The sequence below is a fragment of the Rhinichthys klamathensis genome, unplaced genomic scaffold (assembly GCF_029890125.1).
Source record: "Rhinichthys klamathensis goyatoka isolate OS25496 unplaced genomic scaffold, OSU_Roscu_1.1 h1tg000185l_1, whole genome shotgun sequence".
NCBI lineage: Eukaryota > Metazoa > Chordata > Actinopteri > Cypriniformes > Leuciscidae > Rhinichthys > Rhinichthys klamathensis.
The window spans coordinates 732,025-750,000 of record NW_026606713.1 but is presented as its reverse complement, the minus strand read 5'-3'; the positions used below and the strand labels follow the sequence as shown (position 1 = coordinate 750,000).

The window sequence follows — 17,976 nt, the reverse complement described above, 5'->3', positions numbered from 1 at the left end:
GGGGTCGCCATTCCTGAAAATGGAGCTTGAGAGCAGGTTTATCCCAATTAAACAACAAACGTAGAAGTTCCACTGAAGAAAACATCAAGGACGTCTGATTAGAAGAACGAAAGAGAGACGGATGATTCAGGAGAAATAAGGCACAGGTTGAAAGGGAAGGACGATCCCAGATGCGGATCTGTACCGCAGCGAGTGACGTACACCAGACACCGCTCCCAAATCACTCCGGGACAGGAAACCGAGTCGCTTTAATCAAGACATGGATCAGGTGAATAAATCCTGTTCTGGTCATTAACCTTGTCAAAGCACACGCTCGTGTTACAGCCAGAACAATAATCACGTTTTCTGAGCAACACAAAAGGAGAAGTTAGCCAAAACGTCTCCATTCAGTGAGGAGGAATGTTAAAAAACACCACTAAAATAAAGGTTCAAAAAGAGGGTTTTTGCAGAAATGCCTTAGAAGAACCATTTTTAGTTCCACGAATAACCTTTCAATAAATAGTTCTAAAAAGAACCTTTTTTTTTTCTTAGTGTGAAGCACATTTAAAAACAACCTAAAGAACCCTTTTCCAGAATCTCTTGTGGGATGGAAAGTTTCCATTGATGTTAAAGGTTCTTCATGGAACCTTCCATTCCAATAAAGAACATTTATTTTTAAGTGTATGAAAGAAGTTAATATGACTTGTGTGCTATACTAAAAGTCTTATAAAGCAGTATACTGAAAAAAATGGCTTAATGAGTTATTAATTCATCTTTTTGTCTTATTTTCCTGGGGGGGGGGGGGGGGAACATTTATTAAGATTAATAGGGTTAGTTTGTTTTTGGCCTACTCTGCTCTGATTGGTCAGATGGCCCAGTCTCTTGTGATTGGTCTACTCTGCTCTGATTGGTAGGTGACCCAGTCTGTTGTGATTGGTCTACTCTGCTCTGATTGGTCAGATGACCCAGTCTGTAGTGATTGGTCTACTCTGCTCTGATTGGTCAGATGGCCCAGTCTGTTGTGATTGGTCTACTCTGCTCTGATTGGTAGGTGACCCAGTCTATTGTGATTGGTCTACTCTGCTCTGATTGGTCAGATGACCCAGTCTGTAGTGATTGGTCTACTCTGCTCTTATTTGTCAGACGGCCCAGTCTGTTGTGATTGGTCTACTCTGCTCTGATTGGTCAGATGACCCAGTCTGTTGTGATTGGTCTACTCTGCTCTGATTGGTCAGATGACCCAGTCTGTAGTGATTGGTCTACTCTGCTCTTATTTGTCAGACGGCCCAGTCTGTTGTGATTGGTCTACTCTGCTCTGATTGGTCAGATGACCCAGTCTGTTGTGATTGGTCTACTCTGCTCTGATTGGTCAGATGACCCAGTCTGTAGTGATTGGTCTACTCTGCTCTTATTTGTCAGACGGCCCAGTCTGTTGTGATTGGTCTACTCTGCTCTGATTGGTCAGATGACCCAGTCTGTAGTGATTGGTCTACTCTGCTCTGATTGGTCAGATGACCCAGTCTGTTGTGATTGGTCTACTCTGCTCTTATTTGTCAGACGGCCCAGTCTGTTGTGATTGGTCTACTCTGCTCTGATTGGTAGGTGACCCAGTCTGTTGTGATTGGTCTACTCTGCTCTGATTGGTCAGATGACCCAGTCTGTTGTGATTCGTCTACTCTGCTCTGATTGGTCAGATGACCCAGTCTGTTGTGATTGGTTGACCACACTTACATTGCGTGTCAAAAACCAAACGGCCATTATCATGTCTGAATTTCAGTTCTGGATCTTCCTCAGCACTTTATACACAGTGATACGAACAGTAATGATGCCGTCGGTTTTACCGTATCAATTCGAGTGCTGGTCCTCATTCTTGGATGCAGATTAAGTGGATGCAAAGTGGATTTTGCAGCATAGAAAAAAACATGCCAATCTTCTCAACATGCCAATAACACTAACCAAACTCTTCCAGTCTCAGCTAAAACTACAGTGTTTGAGGGTGAAAGTAGACGTTGTTCACGGGCAGCCAATGAAGCACATAGGCTGGGATTATGCAAATGTGTTACGAATTTACATAGGTTTGTGCAGGAAGTAAGACTGCAATTGCTGATGACTCGTTTCAGGCAGTTCTTTTTTTGGGAGACAATCACTTCATTTATCTGCACTTTGATCTCTGAAACTTTGCAGACCTTTGACATCCACAAACAGCTCTACTACTCACTACAAGAAAGGTCATACTCTAAAAAGCATAATAGGGGCACTTTAAAAAAAAAGGCATAATAGGGGCACTTTAAAAACAGGGTGTATTTAGCACCAAAACAGTTATACTACTGTTACATATCAAACAACTCTAATCTGGTGACATTTAGAAGCATTTTTCTTAAACAAACCAGCAGAAATGGGTTGTTTAGTAACCTCACGCTGAATCGCTTTGTCAGAGGGCAGCAGCAGCATCAATGACAGATGTGAGATGCAACTGGGAAAGCAATGAAAGAAGTGAGATGGTTACACAGAGGGGAAAATATGAAATCGCAGTAAAATTTTTGAGGCCTGCTGCTCACTGATCTCTCTGCCACAAGCGTATGAAGTGCAGGAGAAGAAGAGAAGTATAAATTGCTCCCACATGTGCTGGTAGACACCTGATAGTCCTCTCGGTGGGTGGATGGACATTCTCTGTCAGTGACACAGCTGCGTTCTCCGTCTGTTTAACCTCGCTGCGCACAAAGCCGTTCAGAAGGGCTTCAGGTTGTTTTGCTTGGGAGAGAAACTCTACATAAATCCCCGCTCGGCCAGGAGCTGACTTTGAGCTTCGGGTTTCTCCTGGTGTTTAGGTGTTTTTCAGTGTTATTTTTATCATCTCAGGTATTTACTCAAATACCCTCTGAAGGGTTTCTCTTTGCCATGTGGCTACGTGGGTTTCATTTGATCTTCGCTCGTTCCTCGACTAAAGAAAACACGGCACTCTCAGGCCGTTTTTGCTCATGTTCGTATGTTTCTAGAGGGCCACGTTATTGGAGATGAGTCTCGGGAACTTATTGGAGATCAGGATGTGTTGTTCCCGCTACTCAAAGTAAAAAATATAAAGCTAAAGTTCTGTCACGAAACTCAAGATGGTGCAGGGTCATAAGTCCTTAACCCAATCGGCTTGCAATTACATCATTCTCTAAGGCGCACAACTGATTGGTTCCCGCTGTATTGGTAGCCAATAAGCTCGCTCCTCAACATTCAAATTCTTGCCTATTGTTTGCTGTAGAAGTCCCTTTCAGAAACCCTCCACCTTCCCCAGCTCCACCTGTATAGATCTGTACGTTTTACCAGAAAATACTATTTCACTTTTTTTACTTCAATATTTCATATTTATTTCAATGTGTTGCTTGTCTTTTCTTGTAAATGTTTGTGAAATTAGCTAGTAATTAAGAAATAAATTTGTTGCTATTCTACATATTGTAGTTTCAATGACATAATTTGCCAAAGTTCGTTAGTTGGTCTAGGATCAACCTAGTTACTCGCTATGGTGTTTTAGTTGTATTGAGCACTGAGTCTTTACTTTGATTTGTATACTTGGTCATGTATATTTTTTTATACCAGTATACTTATTAACTTTGGTAATTGCCACTAACACAATGGATTGTAGATATAGGACATAGATATGTATAGATTTCACATTTGACCTCTCCAGACATGTCCGCCATCTTGAAACAGAGTTTTCCAAGATTCCACAATATTGCGTAGTAATAACCAGCAAAAATTTAATTCTAGAAGAAACGGGATAACATTTCACTGGAGAGAATGTGTTGGTTTGCGTTTATATACAGTATGTATTAACTTTTTAATGTTGATTTGGCGCCGTCGTCTTGTTGTATTCTGTTAGTTTAACAAAATCATCTGCTGAAGTCAACTGCAGATATATTCATACATGTTTGGTTGCAGATGTACATACTATTCAACTTTCTCTCGAGTGTTACGGACTGGCTTTGGCCGTTCCAATATGGCGGACGGCTTTCGTATAGTGGCCCATAGAAACAGCCTCAAATGAGGAATCTATGTATATATATCTATGGATTTAGGCTGTGTTCTTGTTGCGATCTGTCAGTGAGTTTTGGCGAATGTGAGGTCTGATGGTGCCATTCAGGACAGACCCGATATATGCGCTGTCTTGCAAGTCGTTTTGGAAAGAACTCAGGAACTTGATCAGAAATGCGACTAAACATCTTAGCAGACTGCGGATATAGCATCATGATTGATTGATTCCTGTTGTGTTATTGACAGCATCTCTGTTAAGCACATGTGAGGGAGATGATAGTTTACCACACATGCACACACACACACGCTCAATGCATACGGCGCAGGCCTCACACACCCTTCACATCGACCACTGTTTATTTGGTGCATAAAGCCTGGATGATAAATACTCCTGACCGCAGCTGCAGAAACACTCCCGACTAGCGCTGATGACATCATCGTCCAAGATCTTCATCTGCTAAACATCTTACAGTTGCACTTGTGTTTATATTATTAGCAGGTACATTCTTACCCTTGCATTCTTACCCTTACACAAGTCTGTAAGACTGTGACGTCATCTTTATGTGCCATTCTATATATATAACGCCACTTTACACCTCATATGAACATTCATTTATGCAACAGGCTGGCATTAATTATTTACTTTGTACCAGAAGATAAACACTTGTGCATGTGGTAACAGACATTTTTCAGGTTTTTTTTTTCTTTCTCTAAAGTACCTCCTTACTATTAAGTATTCATGCTTAAGCTAACATTAATACTAGTAGTACAAAATGTTTTGGCTGGTTTTCCTAATCTAAAAATCAAAGATTACTTGAGAAGCAACACTGAATAAGATATTAAAACTTGTTTTAGACTTCTCTTTAAACTTCTAGATTAAAGAGATTTAAGAACTTGAAGTGTCTAAATGAAAAAAAAAAATAGTGAAAATGTGCATCAGGGTTATTAAACTTAAACTAAAACCATGAGAAAAACCTCTGTTACATAAAATAAAAATAAAATATAAACAAAACCTAAACTTATTTTATTTCAACTCGTTGCTTAAGGCAACATTTTGCATTTAGTTTAACTTGATGTACTAAAATAACTAAAACTGAAATATAAAATAATAACAACTATAGACATATTTACAAAAAAACTAAAAACTAAAGAAAATGTCAAACTATAACAAAAATTTAAATGAAAACATAAAATATAAATACAAAACAATTTTTTTAAAATAAAAACTATTATAGATGATGGTATGATATTAAATATATTAATATATTAAATTATAATAATGATATTAAAATGTGCATGTACAAAAACCCTGATATCGCAGATGGCAAATATAGCATCCCTAACAAATACTGTACATTATATTATTGTGATGTCTAAATTTACTTGTAGCTTTAAAGAAAAAAATGATTTCAGTATATTTTACTTGATCAGCAACTGAATTTACTTCTGAATGATAAACATACTTGATAATAACTGTAAAATGATCTGACGTTATCGGTCACCTCAGTGTGTTTTTATTTGCAATCATGGGTTCATGTGTTGCTCAGTCGTTATATTTGGCAGGAAGACTGTGGATTTGAAGCCTTGGAGCGTGAGTCAGCTCAATATACTATCCTCCGCTGAGTTTCTTCTCATTTTTCCTGAACGCTGGAGTGAAACTCCGTGCCAGCAGTTTCTTTCAGCACGAGTCTTTGCCAGTGTTTGTTCAAAGCATTGCAAACACATTGTTGCTGGTCGTACGAAGGCCTGGCCAAGACGAGTTCACCGAAGGAGGACGAGAAGGACAAAGGGGAAAGGAGGGGTAACGGAGAGAGAAAGAAAGGTGGAGAGTTCATTCGGGCTGATGGATGTGTGTGTTCTCAGCCATCTATCTGCAGACAACAGACTCAAATCGCAGACTAGGGACTCCTGCCTCCTCTTCATCTGTTGTTCCTTCTCACTTTCTTCCACCTGTGATTTGTCGCTCACTGGGGTTCATGCTCATATTCTCAGTAGGGATGTATGCTTTTAAAAGTCCGTCTGATAACTGAGAAATTTAGACATCACAACATTATAATGTACCGAATAAAAATGGATTCTTATCAATTCATGCTGATTAAATCTATTCTGAGAGTTATTATAGATATAGAATAGATATTTTATGATGTTATCTGCTGAAACACGCACATAAATGCAAGGAAAGTAAGGAGAAACCCCTAGCAGATTTAGGCAGGTGGTGCTGGGGAGGTAGGAGGGCTAGGACAAATCCCATGGTGCACTGCAATGAGTTGAGCGGACGTAAATAAATAGGTTACCTAGATATAACAAACATATCGATTGGCTGAAGCGGTCAGCTTTAAGAGAACCAATCAGCTGCTTATAGATATTTTAAGTGCGTGTCGCAATTGTCACATAAGCATGCACAATTATATTAAAATATTCAAAAGAATACCAATAAATGTACTGTTGATATGTATTTTTTATTGGTAAGTATATAGTTTCACAAATTAACACCATTTTTACATTTAGACACTCTTAAAGTAATTTTTTTAAAGCACTAATAATTTTATAAAAATTTAAATGTAATCTTTAGCAAAATGATCATGCGTTTTTCACATTTGTATATTATAACTTGATGCCTACATTCTTTTGTTGGATTTAATAAGTGATTTTTCTTTTTAGTGTTTTCTTTTTTAGTTTATTTACATTAAAATAGTATAGTAAAACAACATGTTATCGACATTAACCTATTATTTTTTTAACACTTATCTGCCATACAATGAAAATAATTCAGATGAGATTTGCTAAAGATTACGTTTAACGGTGTTTTTAAAGATTAACTTCAAGTGAGCGTTAGATGATGCCAAGAGAAACGATCATGCGTAGTTAAATATCCAATATTCACCAACACAATAAATTAAATGATCTCTTATATGGTCCGACAACTGATTTGATACTGCGTATATTGTGCGTCCCTAGTTCTCACAGCTCTCAATGTTTAATTGCCAGTTAAACAATGTGCAAAGTGCATCTTGCGTATCAAGCAATAAAAAAGTCCTATCAGTTGTTCACTGTGAGCGATTACAAATCTGCCCCGTGTTCTGGGATTCTTTCCCTGCACATCCTCTACCCCGAGGTTGAAGATATTTGGTCCTCATCCAGGGAACATATTTCTTCCTGGATGCAAACCAAAGATCTCCATACCTTTCAGATGAGGTCCGATAGAGCACAATATGGCCCGAGAGCTACGACCCCCTGAGGGATATATATCCAGAGACGTCTGTGCGTGAGCGCTCGCTGAGAGTGCTTTTATGAGCTGGGCGTGTGAACAGTCGATAGATGCCTCAGCGCTGGTCGCCTGTGAACTCCAGACCACATCCAGATACACCAAGAGGAAGAGAGACTCGGGGCGTTTCACACTTGAGCTTTTGGTGTGGACCAGAGTCCATTTGACGTCAGCGCTTCGATTGTTTAGTTGGCGTGAGCGCTTGTTTTCTGAACCACACCTGAGTCTGCTTGAGAAAGAGTCGGGGTATGAGAGCGTTCTGGCCTGAATTGCAGAAGCTATTAAAGTTGTATATAAATCAGTTGTTATAAATCAGCTTGTGTTTGCAGTACCGTAATTGTCTTTGGTGAGAGGATATCTAATGCAATAAATACATGTGTTGTTCTGTTTGTGTAAAGTTTTGGTAGTAGAATCAAATACCCATTAGTAAATGTCTCTCTTCTCTTCTTTTGTTGTTGGGGTTATTCTGTGATGCACGTTACATTGGATTCAAGCCAAATCATATGTGAACTACGATCAATGAAATGTGGGTTTAGGCCAAGCAATCAAAATGATCCTGTCTTTTAGGGTGTGTTCACACTTGGCATGTTTGGTTGTGATAATACGAACCCTGGTGTGATTTCTCTGTTAGTGCGGTTAATTTAAATAAGTGTGAAGGAACCACCTGAACCCTGGTGCGCACCAAACAAGCGGACTGAGACCCCTGGAAAGATGAGCCTCGATCCGCTTCCTAACGAACTCTGGTGCGGTTCCACTGAAATATAAACACGGATGCTCCGTAAGTTCTGTCATGAAATACGTAATATAATCCGACCAATCAGGTTGTGAACATATCCCTATGACTTTAGGTCCGGTATCTTTAGGTTCAGTGTTAAAATGCCGATGTGAAGGCTAAGTGGACCAGGACTAAATGGGTTTGTTTTTGAACCGAACTACAAGTGTGAACACACCCTTAGGGCCCTATCATACATCCGGTGCAATGCAGGACCAGGCGCTACGCAAGTGTTTTTAGCTAGTTTCAGCCAGACGCAGTTTTCATTTTCACGTCCTGCGCCACGTTGTTTAAATAGCAAATGCATTTGCGCCCATCTGTCGCCCACGGGCTGCTGGTCTGAAAACGAGGTGTGTTCTGGCGCATTGTTGACGCGTTGCTATTTTGAGGCGAGTGAAATAGACCACGCCATTGACCAACTGAAACCTGGTCTAAAGTCAATGGCGCAGTATTGTTTTGTTATTTAAAGAGCACGTTAGTAATGTGTGCCTGTAGGCGGGTCCAAAACGCGCGTACACTTCGTCCCGTAGATGGTCTGCTCGCACGCTTTAAAAGTGAACTATGCAGGTTTTTTACCTCAACCGAACAGCTTCGGAGTCATTGGAATGGTTATATTACTCTTTTCGGGTTGAATGGTGGTTGTTTCGCACCCTCCTATCGAATGTGAGCGGAAAAAACACACGTGCAACTTTGAGCCGGCGGGCGTGTCGCGTGATATCAGGTCTCGCGATGTAACGAATTGCTTTACGGCAAAAAAGATCTGATAAAATTCTGATAAAATAAGCATCAAACAGAAATAACCCGGCGCCGTATACATGTGGTGTTCGAGGCGCACATACAATACAGACTGCCGACAGTTAAACAGGGCGCGCGCAGCTCTTAAACGGGCCATACCTTATTTCAACTCGTTACAGCTTCCATCCTACTGAACAGGTACCGGTGTACAGGGGGAGGGGATCCGGCCGTGAGTGCGAGCCATCTCTGCGTGAGTGCTATTCACGACAGTACAAGTACTCCACAGCGACTCTAGGGGTCGCTGTTTGACAAAAACGGAATTCCTGCATAGTGCACCTTTAACCTCACGCACGAGCAGATCCGTTTCCTCGCTAGAGAAGCGTTCAGTTTTTCCCCTTGCAAATTCCGTCATGTAAATCCGCCATGGCGCGAGCGCAACTGGCTTTTAAAGGGAATGGGAGATGAGACTCTGATTGGTTTATTGCACGTTACGCCCAAAACACACCCGTTACTCATTAAGAGAATAGGGACAACCCTTTTAGACCATGCGCCGGGAGCGCCGACCATTTTTCCCGTCGTTAAACTAGCAAAAGTGGATTTGGACGCCCTATGTGCGCTTTAGACCATGAGCTTAGATCGTTAAAATAGGGCCCTTAAAGTCGAACATTACTGGGTCTTTTGTCCAGTTTAGTTTTCCAGAGTAGGCGTTGGCGATTCAGGTCAGAATGACCGAAGCTAGATAAAATCATTGTTATGAGTGTGTGAAAGTGTGTGGCGTGACTCCTCCTAAACTACAGCAAACGGAGATAAGATTCCATTCTGATGAAATCAAGAACTGCTCGCATCCAAACTCAGATCTTTACCTCCACACCCAAACTCTCTCTAGTCACTCTTCAACCCATCTGATCAATACGCCAACTTCAAAAATAAGGATTTCATCGTCACATTAGTCAGTGATTATGTCTGACTTTATCAGGCTGTTACAGTGTGTTTTAAGGTGTTTCATTGAGGAAAAATCCTGTATAGTTAAAGTGTAGTGATACATCAGGTAATAGATGATATGTTCAGTGGATAAATACAAGTCAAGATCTCACCTTAGAAAATAATTCTCCACCGTTCTACTCTTGAAGACTTGTTTTTGTAACAATCATACGGCATAGGTTTTCTTTTTCTTTTTTTTTTTTTTTTCATGATAATAAATAATACTTCATACAGGCAATATCTGGAATGAACCGAAAGTCAAAGTGAATACGTGGATGTCCAAAAATTATTTGTGGCATGAAGAAAAAGTTCCAGCTACGAATATTTTTTGCTGGCCATTTTACATAATTTCAAAATTGAACAGTTTTTAATAAAAATAATGTATGACAGAAATTATATATATATACATTTTCTTTATCGGAATTATATTTTTATTGTTATAATAATTGTATAGACAATTAAATAAAAGCAAAATTATTGGATTATGTTTTACAAGAAAATACAACTTCAGACTTTCTATTTCTTTTTTTCACATTTAATTTAGTGTTACTTGTCATTTCTCTGTAATTATGTGTGCATTTTGGTCAATTTGGAATGAAAATGGTTTAAAGATGCAGTGTGTAATATTTAGGAGGATCTGTAGACAGAAATGCAATATAATATACGTAACTATGTTTTCAGTGGTGTATAAAGACCTTACTTAATGAACCGTTATGTTTTTATTACCTTAGAATGAGCCATTTCTATTTACACACACCCCGGGTCCCCTTACATTGAAATTTTGCGCCAAGATGTTTCTACAGTGGCCCTAAACGGACAAACTACTACAGAGCGCGTTTCGTCTCTATGTTGTTCTTAGTGCAAAGAAGCAAGCTAAAGTCAGCGTATAAAACACTGACACATTGATGAACAAGTAACAATAATATTCGCAATAAGATATCGTTTTACTGAATAATAAAGTAAACCTAATTTCTTCATTTATCTTTGTAAAGAAACCTTTAACGGCTGCTCTCTGCTGTCTCAGACGACCATCTTTTCCTGTCGGCCACCGTAACTTCTGTTGGGTGCAGTTCGTAACCTCACCACTAGGTGCCGCTAAAAATCACACACTGCACCTTTAAGTAAAAGTTTTTCTAAACTTCTTTTTAAATGTTCATTGGAATTTTAAACACTCCTTTCTATCAAACTTTCTTTTGGTCATGTTTCTTTTGAACTTTAAACTTTCTCCCACTCTCGATCTCAACCTGTGGCCGCATGTTGTTGTTTTAACAGTTTCTCCCTCCATCACGGCTGTTTCTCAGGCATCCCTGCGTTTTTCTCTTCTCTCCTCTGTTCTGAAGTGCCACTGGCAGTAGATCAGCATCACGGTTGTTATTCCACATCATCATCTCAACACACACCTGTACAAAAGCTCGACTGATGTGTGTAATGTGAAGTCGACTGTGGTTTGTGGGTCACTTCTGTCCACATGAGTTGTGTTGTGGGTCCATCATGTTCAGGACTGCCTGTCTGAGATGATGAATCACCAGCTGATGGTGACCCAGATGAAGCATCGGAACTGCAAACATTTGTTCTTCAGTTATTTCCCAGCGTGCTCCTGACACATTCTGAAACATTGGCGTTTGCACAGTGTTGTTTTTCCATAATTTCAGAGATATGCAGGCTGGATGTGTGTCGTATGCATGAAAGCATTACTTTACCGTACCCTGCTGACAATAACAGCGTGGCTCCATAAATATATATATATATATATATATATATATATATATATATAAAGAGAGAGAGAATAACCTAAATGTATCAGGAAAATATATTGGTACTATAGGGTATAAAGATATTTATGTAAATGCATTTTGAATATAGCCTACTATTAATATTTGTCTATTTTTTTATATATATTTTTTCAAAACATTTCATTCATTCATACCTTCATTCATTCATTCATTGTTTTCATGCATGCATTCATATATTCCTTCATTCATGTACTGTATGCATGCATTCATTCATGTTCATTCATGCCTTTATTCGTTCGTTCATTCATTCATTTATGCAATCATTCATTCATTTATTCACTCACTCATTCATGCATTCATTCATTTATTCCTTTATTTACCCCTTCATTCATAAATGCATTCATTCATTCATTCATATAATTCACTCATGTATTCATTCATGCCTTCATTCAAATTCATTCATTCATGCATGCATTCATATATTCCTTAATTCATTCATGCCTTAATTCATTTATTCATAGTCATTCATGCATTGATTTATTCATTAGTTCATGCCTTCATTCATTCATTCATTTTTTTCATGCATGCATTCATATATTCATTCATTCATGCATGCATTTATATATTCCTTCATTCATGTATTTATCCATGCCTTTATTCGTTCATTCATTCATTCATTTAGTCATGCCTTCATTCATATTCATGCATGCATTCATTCATGTCTTCATTCAATCATTTATTTGTTCATTCATGCTTTCATTCGCTTGTTCATTCATTCATTCATTCATTCATTCATTCATGCCTTATATTTATTCATTTGTTTATTCAAATATTTGTTCATGCCTTCATTCATTCATGCCTTATATGTATTCATTCATTCATTCATGCATTATTTCATTCATATATTCATTCATGCATCAATGTTTCCAACTTACAATTTTGAGTTCAGTGAACACGTAAATGCTTTCTACAACTTGACCTATATTAATCCCAGAAAGAATGTCACTGGTAAACATTATAACTGTGTCAATCCACCATCGAGACCAGCACTAACCAGGATAAACCGGCCTGGAAATTCGAGGTGGACCCTTGGCTTTTGACCTTTCAAAGTTAATGTCTTAGTTGTGCAGAAATACACACTGCCTTTAGAAAAACTCTGCATCAAACGCAGTCCGACATCTTTTGAACAGTTTTGCCGCTAGTGATTATGGCAGCGTTGTTATAAAAGCGTCATTGATGTTAGCTTGATTGAGCCGTCTGTCAGAGGGCAGATGTCATTGACATCACAGACAAGCCCTCTGCCTGCTATCACACAAAAGCATCTTTAAAGGACAGGAAGAGGAGTTTCTTTTAGGTGTCAATCGTTCAGTCATCGGGGTTCACTGCAGACCGCTGTCAACACTCTCCATTCATCTCAACCCCCAGTCTATACAAACCCCGGCTTATCTCTTTACGATAAAGCAGCTTAAAAGCATTTTGCTTTATTCGTTCTTGCATTTGAATTTTAGCCAGGGTTAATTTTGAATTCTGGCTTAAAGCATGTGGCCTATTTTTATGAATATGTCATACTTTAGTTATTAGAATACTAAAAATGAGTGTTATGTCTGATATGCGTCTGTCTTTGTCTCCACAGTGTGTCCAGGGTCATCAGGCTAATAGAGACTCTCGTGTACTTTGGGTCAAAAATGACTACTTGCTCACTACTGGCTTTAACCAGGTAATTTTGAGGAACATACTTAAATGTACAGTTTAAAAGAGGAAATGAAGTGTGTTTGATGTAGATTGTAGTATTACTTCACTAATTTACTATGGGTTTTCTTGTAAACGCACCTGTGTTCGCAGGTGAGGCAACAGGAAGTGAGACTCTGGGACAGCAGGAAGTTGACCTCGTCTCTCAGCTCGCTGTCTCTGGCCACCTCCAATGCGTAAGTCAAAGCGCACAAGTCAAAGTTAGTGTGGCGGGATTTTAACTGCTGCTTTGTGGTTTGTGTGGGCAGAAATTGTGCAATCTGCAGGTGTGTAAATGCGTGCGTTGGACAGAACAAAAGCCTTGTCTTTGAGAATATCTATGACCGCTTTTACACGCACATAGTTTATTAATCCTTTATTCTGGAAAAATGTATGTATATAGTAATGTACATAGTATTAATCATTATATTACAATATAAATACAATAAACTGAGGCATTCGCGTTAAATACTGGAGATGCTTTTGCCATTTCTTACAGTGCATTGTTAGTAATTCAATCAATGCATTCATTCTCATGTAAAAGCACGATAAATGGCAAAATGCAGGCATGTTATAATGCTTTCTCCCATCTGTACAATGATTCATGTCTTTTAATATTTTAGTATTTAATATTCACAGTACCGTTTATAAGTTTGGGATTTTGTTTTGTGGAAAATATTTATACTTTTATACACCAAGGATACATTAAATTGATTAAAAGTGACAGTAAACACATTTATAATGTCAGTAAATGCTGTTCTTTTGAAATTTCTACATTGATAATAATCAGAAATGTTTCTTGAGCATCAAATCTTCATATTAGAATGATTTCTGAAGGATCATGTGACACTGAAGACTGGAGTAATTCAGCTTTGATCACAGGAATAAATTACATTATATTGTAAATGTATTTTTGGTCAAATAAATGCAGCCTTGGTGAGCATAAGAGAAAACCTCACAGGCTCCAAACTTTTCAACAGCAGTGCATGATGAATTCCCAATCATAATATGACCAAATATATAGTTAAAAAGTAATATAATTAAGTACAATTTCTATAACTGAATTAGGAATATTCTTGCGCATGTGAAAGCGGTCATTGAAAGAGCCAGTTCGGGAAACAGAAGGCTTTCTCTCAGTGTCGTTTTATTCCTGAAGTGTGTCTGTACGCTGTGGTTCTGATGGCCGAGGTCCAGTGGCGTGTTCACAGAACGAGCCTGTAGGAAAAGCGTGGTTTGCACGGGTCTGTTGTGGCGTCCGGTCAGCTGTAGAGGTGTGCATGGAGCGAACGGAGTGATGATTTTCCACGCGCTAAGACAGAGGTCATACTCTAAGAGCAATGCTTTGTTTTTGTGGTTTACACAGTAAGTCCTTAAACACCCACCTCTCCCGGTCTGACCTTGTTTCCTCCGGTCAGACGGATAACGGCTTCTCTGTGTGGCGACGAAATCCCCCTCTTAAAGAAACCCCTTATGGTATGCACCCATTGTAGGAGATTATAGGATCCATGAATATTTCACAGGATCACAGAAGACCGTTTCTATAGCCAAATTTGTTTTGCCCATTGAATTGAACTGGAAAATGTGAAACAATCGAGCTGGCGCCCATCTCGATTCTTGTCTTGACTGGCTAGAGGTGGGATGAAGGATTTGCCATTGTTGTGTTATTGGTTGACAGAGGAGAGCCAGATCATCTGGTGTCAAGCTGTCCGACATTCTTACATTTTCCACGTGTCAACACCTGCATCGAGAGCAGTTAACGCTTCAGTTCACTCCTAAAAATAAAGGTTCCAGTGACCCTTTTTCCACCAAAATGGTGCCAGTGAAGCTGGATGCTTAAAACTGCAGTGTTTCAATTGCAGAAAAGGCGACTTTGGGCCTGAAAAACTAGATCACTCCCAATAAAATCAGCAATTTACATTATTTACACTGTAAATACATGTTTAGTTGACGGACAACAGCTTGATTTTACCAATGTTTACCAATGTCTGTTGAAAATAAAATATTAATAACAAATATTATATATGTGAATTGATTGCTGTGAATTTTTATTTTATTTTGTTGTATTTTTTTGTTGTTTTATTTTATTTTTTCTATTTAGTTAGTTATTTAATTAATTTAATTTTGTTATTTTATTTTATTTTATTTTATTCATTTTAATTAATTTTATTTTGTTATTTAGTTTAATTTAATGTAATTTAATTGTATTCATTTTAATTAATTTTTTTGTTATTTAATTTATAGTAACTCCTGAGCATAGCATGAAACAACTCATAGTTGCATAAAGATAGTTTTCAAAACTCATCATGCCTGTAAACTCCGGTCAGTTTATTTTTTCAAAGTAGTTCCAGTATCCTGTAATGTGTTTATTCAATTTCTTGGCCCATTTTCTAAAGTGAGCATTGGGGCATAAATCCTCACGTCTCATAACTTTTTTGATGTGTGTATATATATATGACTATTTCAGAGACACTTTTCTCATCTACTTATGTTTGGCTGAATTGACTCCAAATGATGGTGATTATAATGGATGGTCAGTTGTCTTTAAAAACTCATGGCCACCAGATGTGAGCGAGAGCCTTATTCTCACCTTTCCGAATGTCTTTCCCTGTTTGCGTTTTCCCTCTCGTCCACCATCTATTCCTCTTCCCGTCGTTCAGTACTGTTTCAGAGTTAAAAACTCGCCTGCTTTTTCATAATCTGTTCTTTTCGGTTCACATCAGAGCGGATGTAGTGAAAGCTGATCCTGCATCAACACTTTTTACCCTTTATTTCCCTAGTTTTATTCTTCAGGACCGGCGGCTCAGAGCCGAGTTTCTCTGCGCTTAATTGCTCGACTGGTTGCGATCCAGGACAAACTGGAATCAGGAAGTAAATTGGGGGGAAAATGCAATCACCACTTCCCCTCGCTAGCAAAAAAAACAGGAGGTCAGCTGTGGTCTGGTATCTATAAATGTGTAGCGTAACGAGCCAAGAGAGATAATGCTAGTGCTCTACTTCTTCTTCCGTTCAGATCGTAATCTGGGTCTCTGGCACTGCCAATGTTACCGTTGCAATACCAGCCAGATAATCACCTTATTACCTCTAAGACATAATCACAATGCTATTATGTTTTATTGAGACTGCGCATGGGAGAAAACGTCCTTTATAAAGTTGCTAGTGTTTTACTGGAGCAACGATCCCTACTCTATCTTTAACAGTCCTGTTTGATAGCTATATCTGCTTGTTGATAAAGCAATAGGACTGGGATTTATACTGTAATGTAATAATGAGTGAGTTGAGGCAGGATCATGCTGCTAAACCTGTTTACGTTCATAAAGGAACATGGCTACAAGTAACGGCCCTCCTGTGGCTCTTAGTCCTTAAGAGGAATTACCCTTTAGTTTGCTTTGTTTATTAACGATTTTATGGTTCATGTCTGTTTCGCGTTGTGATTTACTTTGCAGCCAAACATTGTGGCACGCTTGATCTTTTGTTATGAGCTGTTTCTCGGAAACGGATGGAAAGTAGGCTGATTAAGTATGTAATGTTTGTAATTCTGCAATAGTTTGGAACTGGTTGAATTGGAGTTTGCACAAAGAGTCAAAACAAATACAAAGCCCCGGATCCGAAAATTTGACTCTAAAAAGCTATTTAAAAAAATAACCTCTTTTTTTTGGACAAGGTACCATGTTATTTTTAAGGTTTTGAAACACATTTTTGGACATGTGGCATGTTTCTGAAGTACCTGGGAGTACTTGGTACATGAATATGAATCTCGTCTAGTACCATGATACACACACACACACACACACACAGCTGAAGTTGGACTTGTGGGTTAATGGATGGGTGGTTTAATTGGAATGGAGGATAACAGTCATCATGATTGTTTTCCATATTGAACTGATTTTAATCTCAATTGGAGCTTGTTGCGTTCTACACCCCCACCCCCGTCCACTGCCCCACCTCATAAACATAATTATAATGACTTTAATTGGACCTTCTGGCCCGGGTGCAATCAGCAAACTTCACTCAATTGCAACCAGCTTTTTGGGTAAACATTGGCAGGGTAGTTCACAATCCCATTTGGGCTCTCTGGAGAGAGACTTCCTCTAGTAGGACATAAGGGAGGGCTATTCCGGACAGGCAGTTGATAATCGAAATGCTGTTTTGTGGCTGTTTGTTCCTTATAGTTGGTCTTTCTACGGGGAATGTACGTCTTAAATGAAGGTCTGCTACGTATGTAGCTCAGAAACCATAAACTCAGCAGGAGGCTTGAGTTTCACTTGCTAATTGTCCACAGTTGTTGGAAATATCCACAAATATCACAAACACATCCTTGCGTACTCCTTACACGAAATTGCATGTATCTTTGTCCAACTGTGAGTTTACACGTTTACACCTGGTGTTTTGATCCGTCTCTTTTGTCCACTTTCAACCACTTCTGTCCTGATTTATTCGAGGGGAGGGTCTATGGGAGGGGAAATGTATGGGTTTTTTTCAGATCTTTCGATTTTAATGGACAAAATAAGCTCACGCAATTTACATATGAATGCGACCGGAGACGGGAAAACATACGAAGAGCATCAGCTTTCGTTTCTGCTCTGACAGCCGCAAGACCAGCCGAACGCGGTGAGTGTGTGGTAGAAATCAGGAATGGTGAGAGAACATTGTGATTGGTGCGTTTTTCATCTTCAAACCAAACTTGTGTCTCCAGCCGATAAAGTTTAAATCCCGTCTGTCTAGCGCGCTTCCCGTAATGTTCACGCGTTAGGTCAGTAGGCGGA

General features: G+C 38.9%; 1 protein-coding gene across 3 annotated transcripts in view; it reads left to right on the top strand.

Annotated features, from left to right (window-relative positions):
• coro7 (coronin 7) overlaps nt 1-17,976 on the top strand; it is a 173,905-nt gene that overhangs the window by 56,391 nt on the left and 99,538 nt on the right. For all 3 annotated transcript variants that reach the window (XR_008808037.1, XM_056261717.1, XM_056261715.1), the window contains exons 8-9: nt 13,119-13,202; nt 13,328-13,410. Coding sequence is in view for 2 of the 3 variants with exons in the window: in XM_056261717.1 (XP_056117692.1) it covers nt 13,119-13,202; nt 13,328-13,410 (167 nt within the window). In the remaining variant the exon portion in view is untranslated. The remainder of the gene's footprint in view (nt 1-13,118; nt 13,203-13,327; nt 13,411-17,976) is intronic.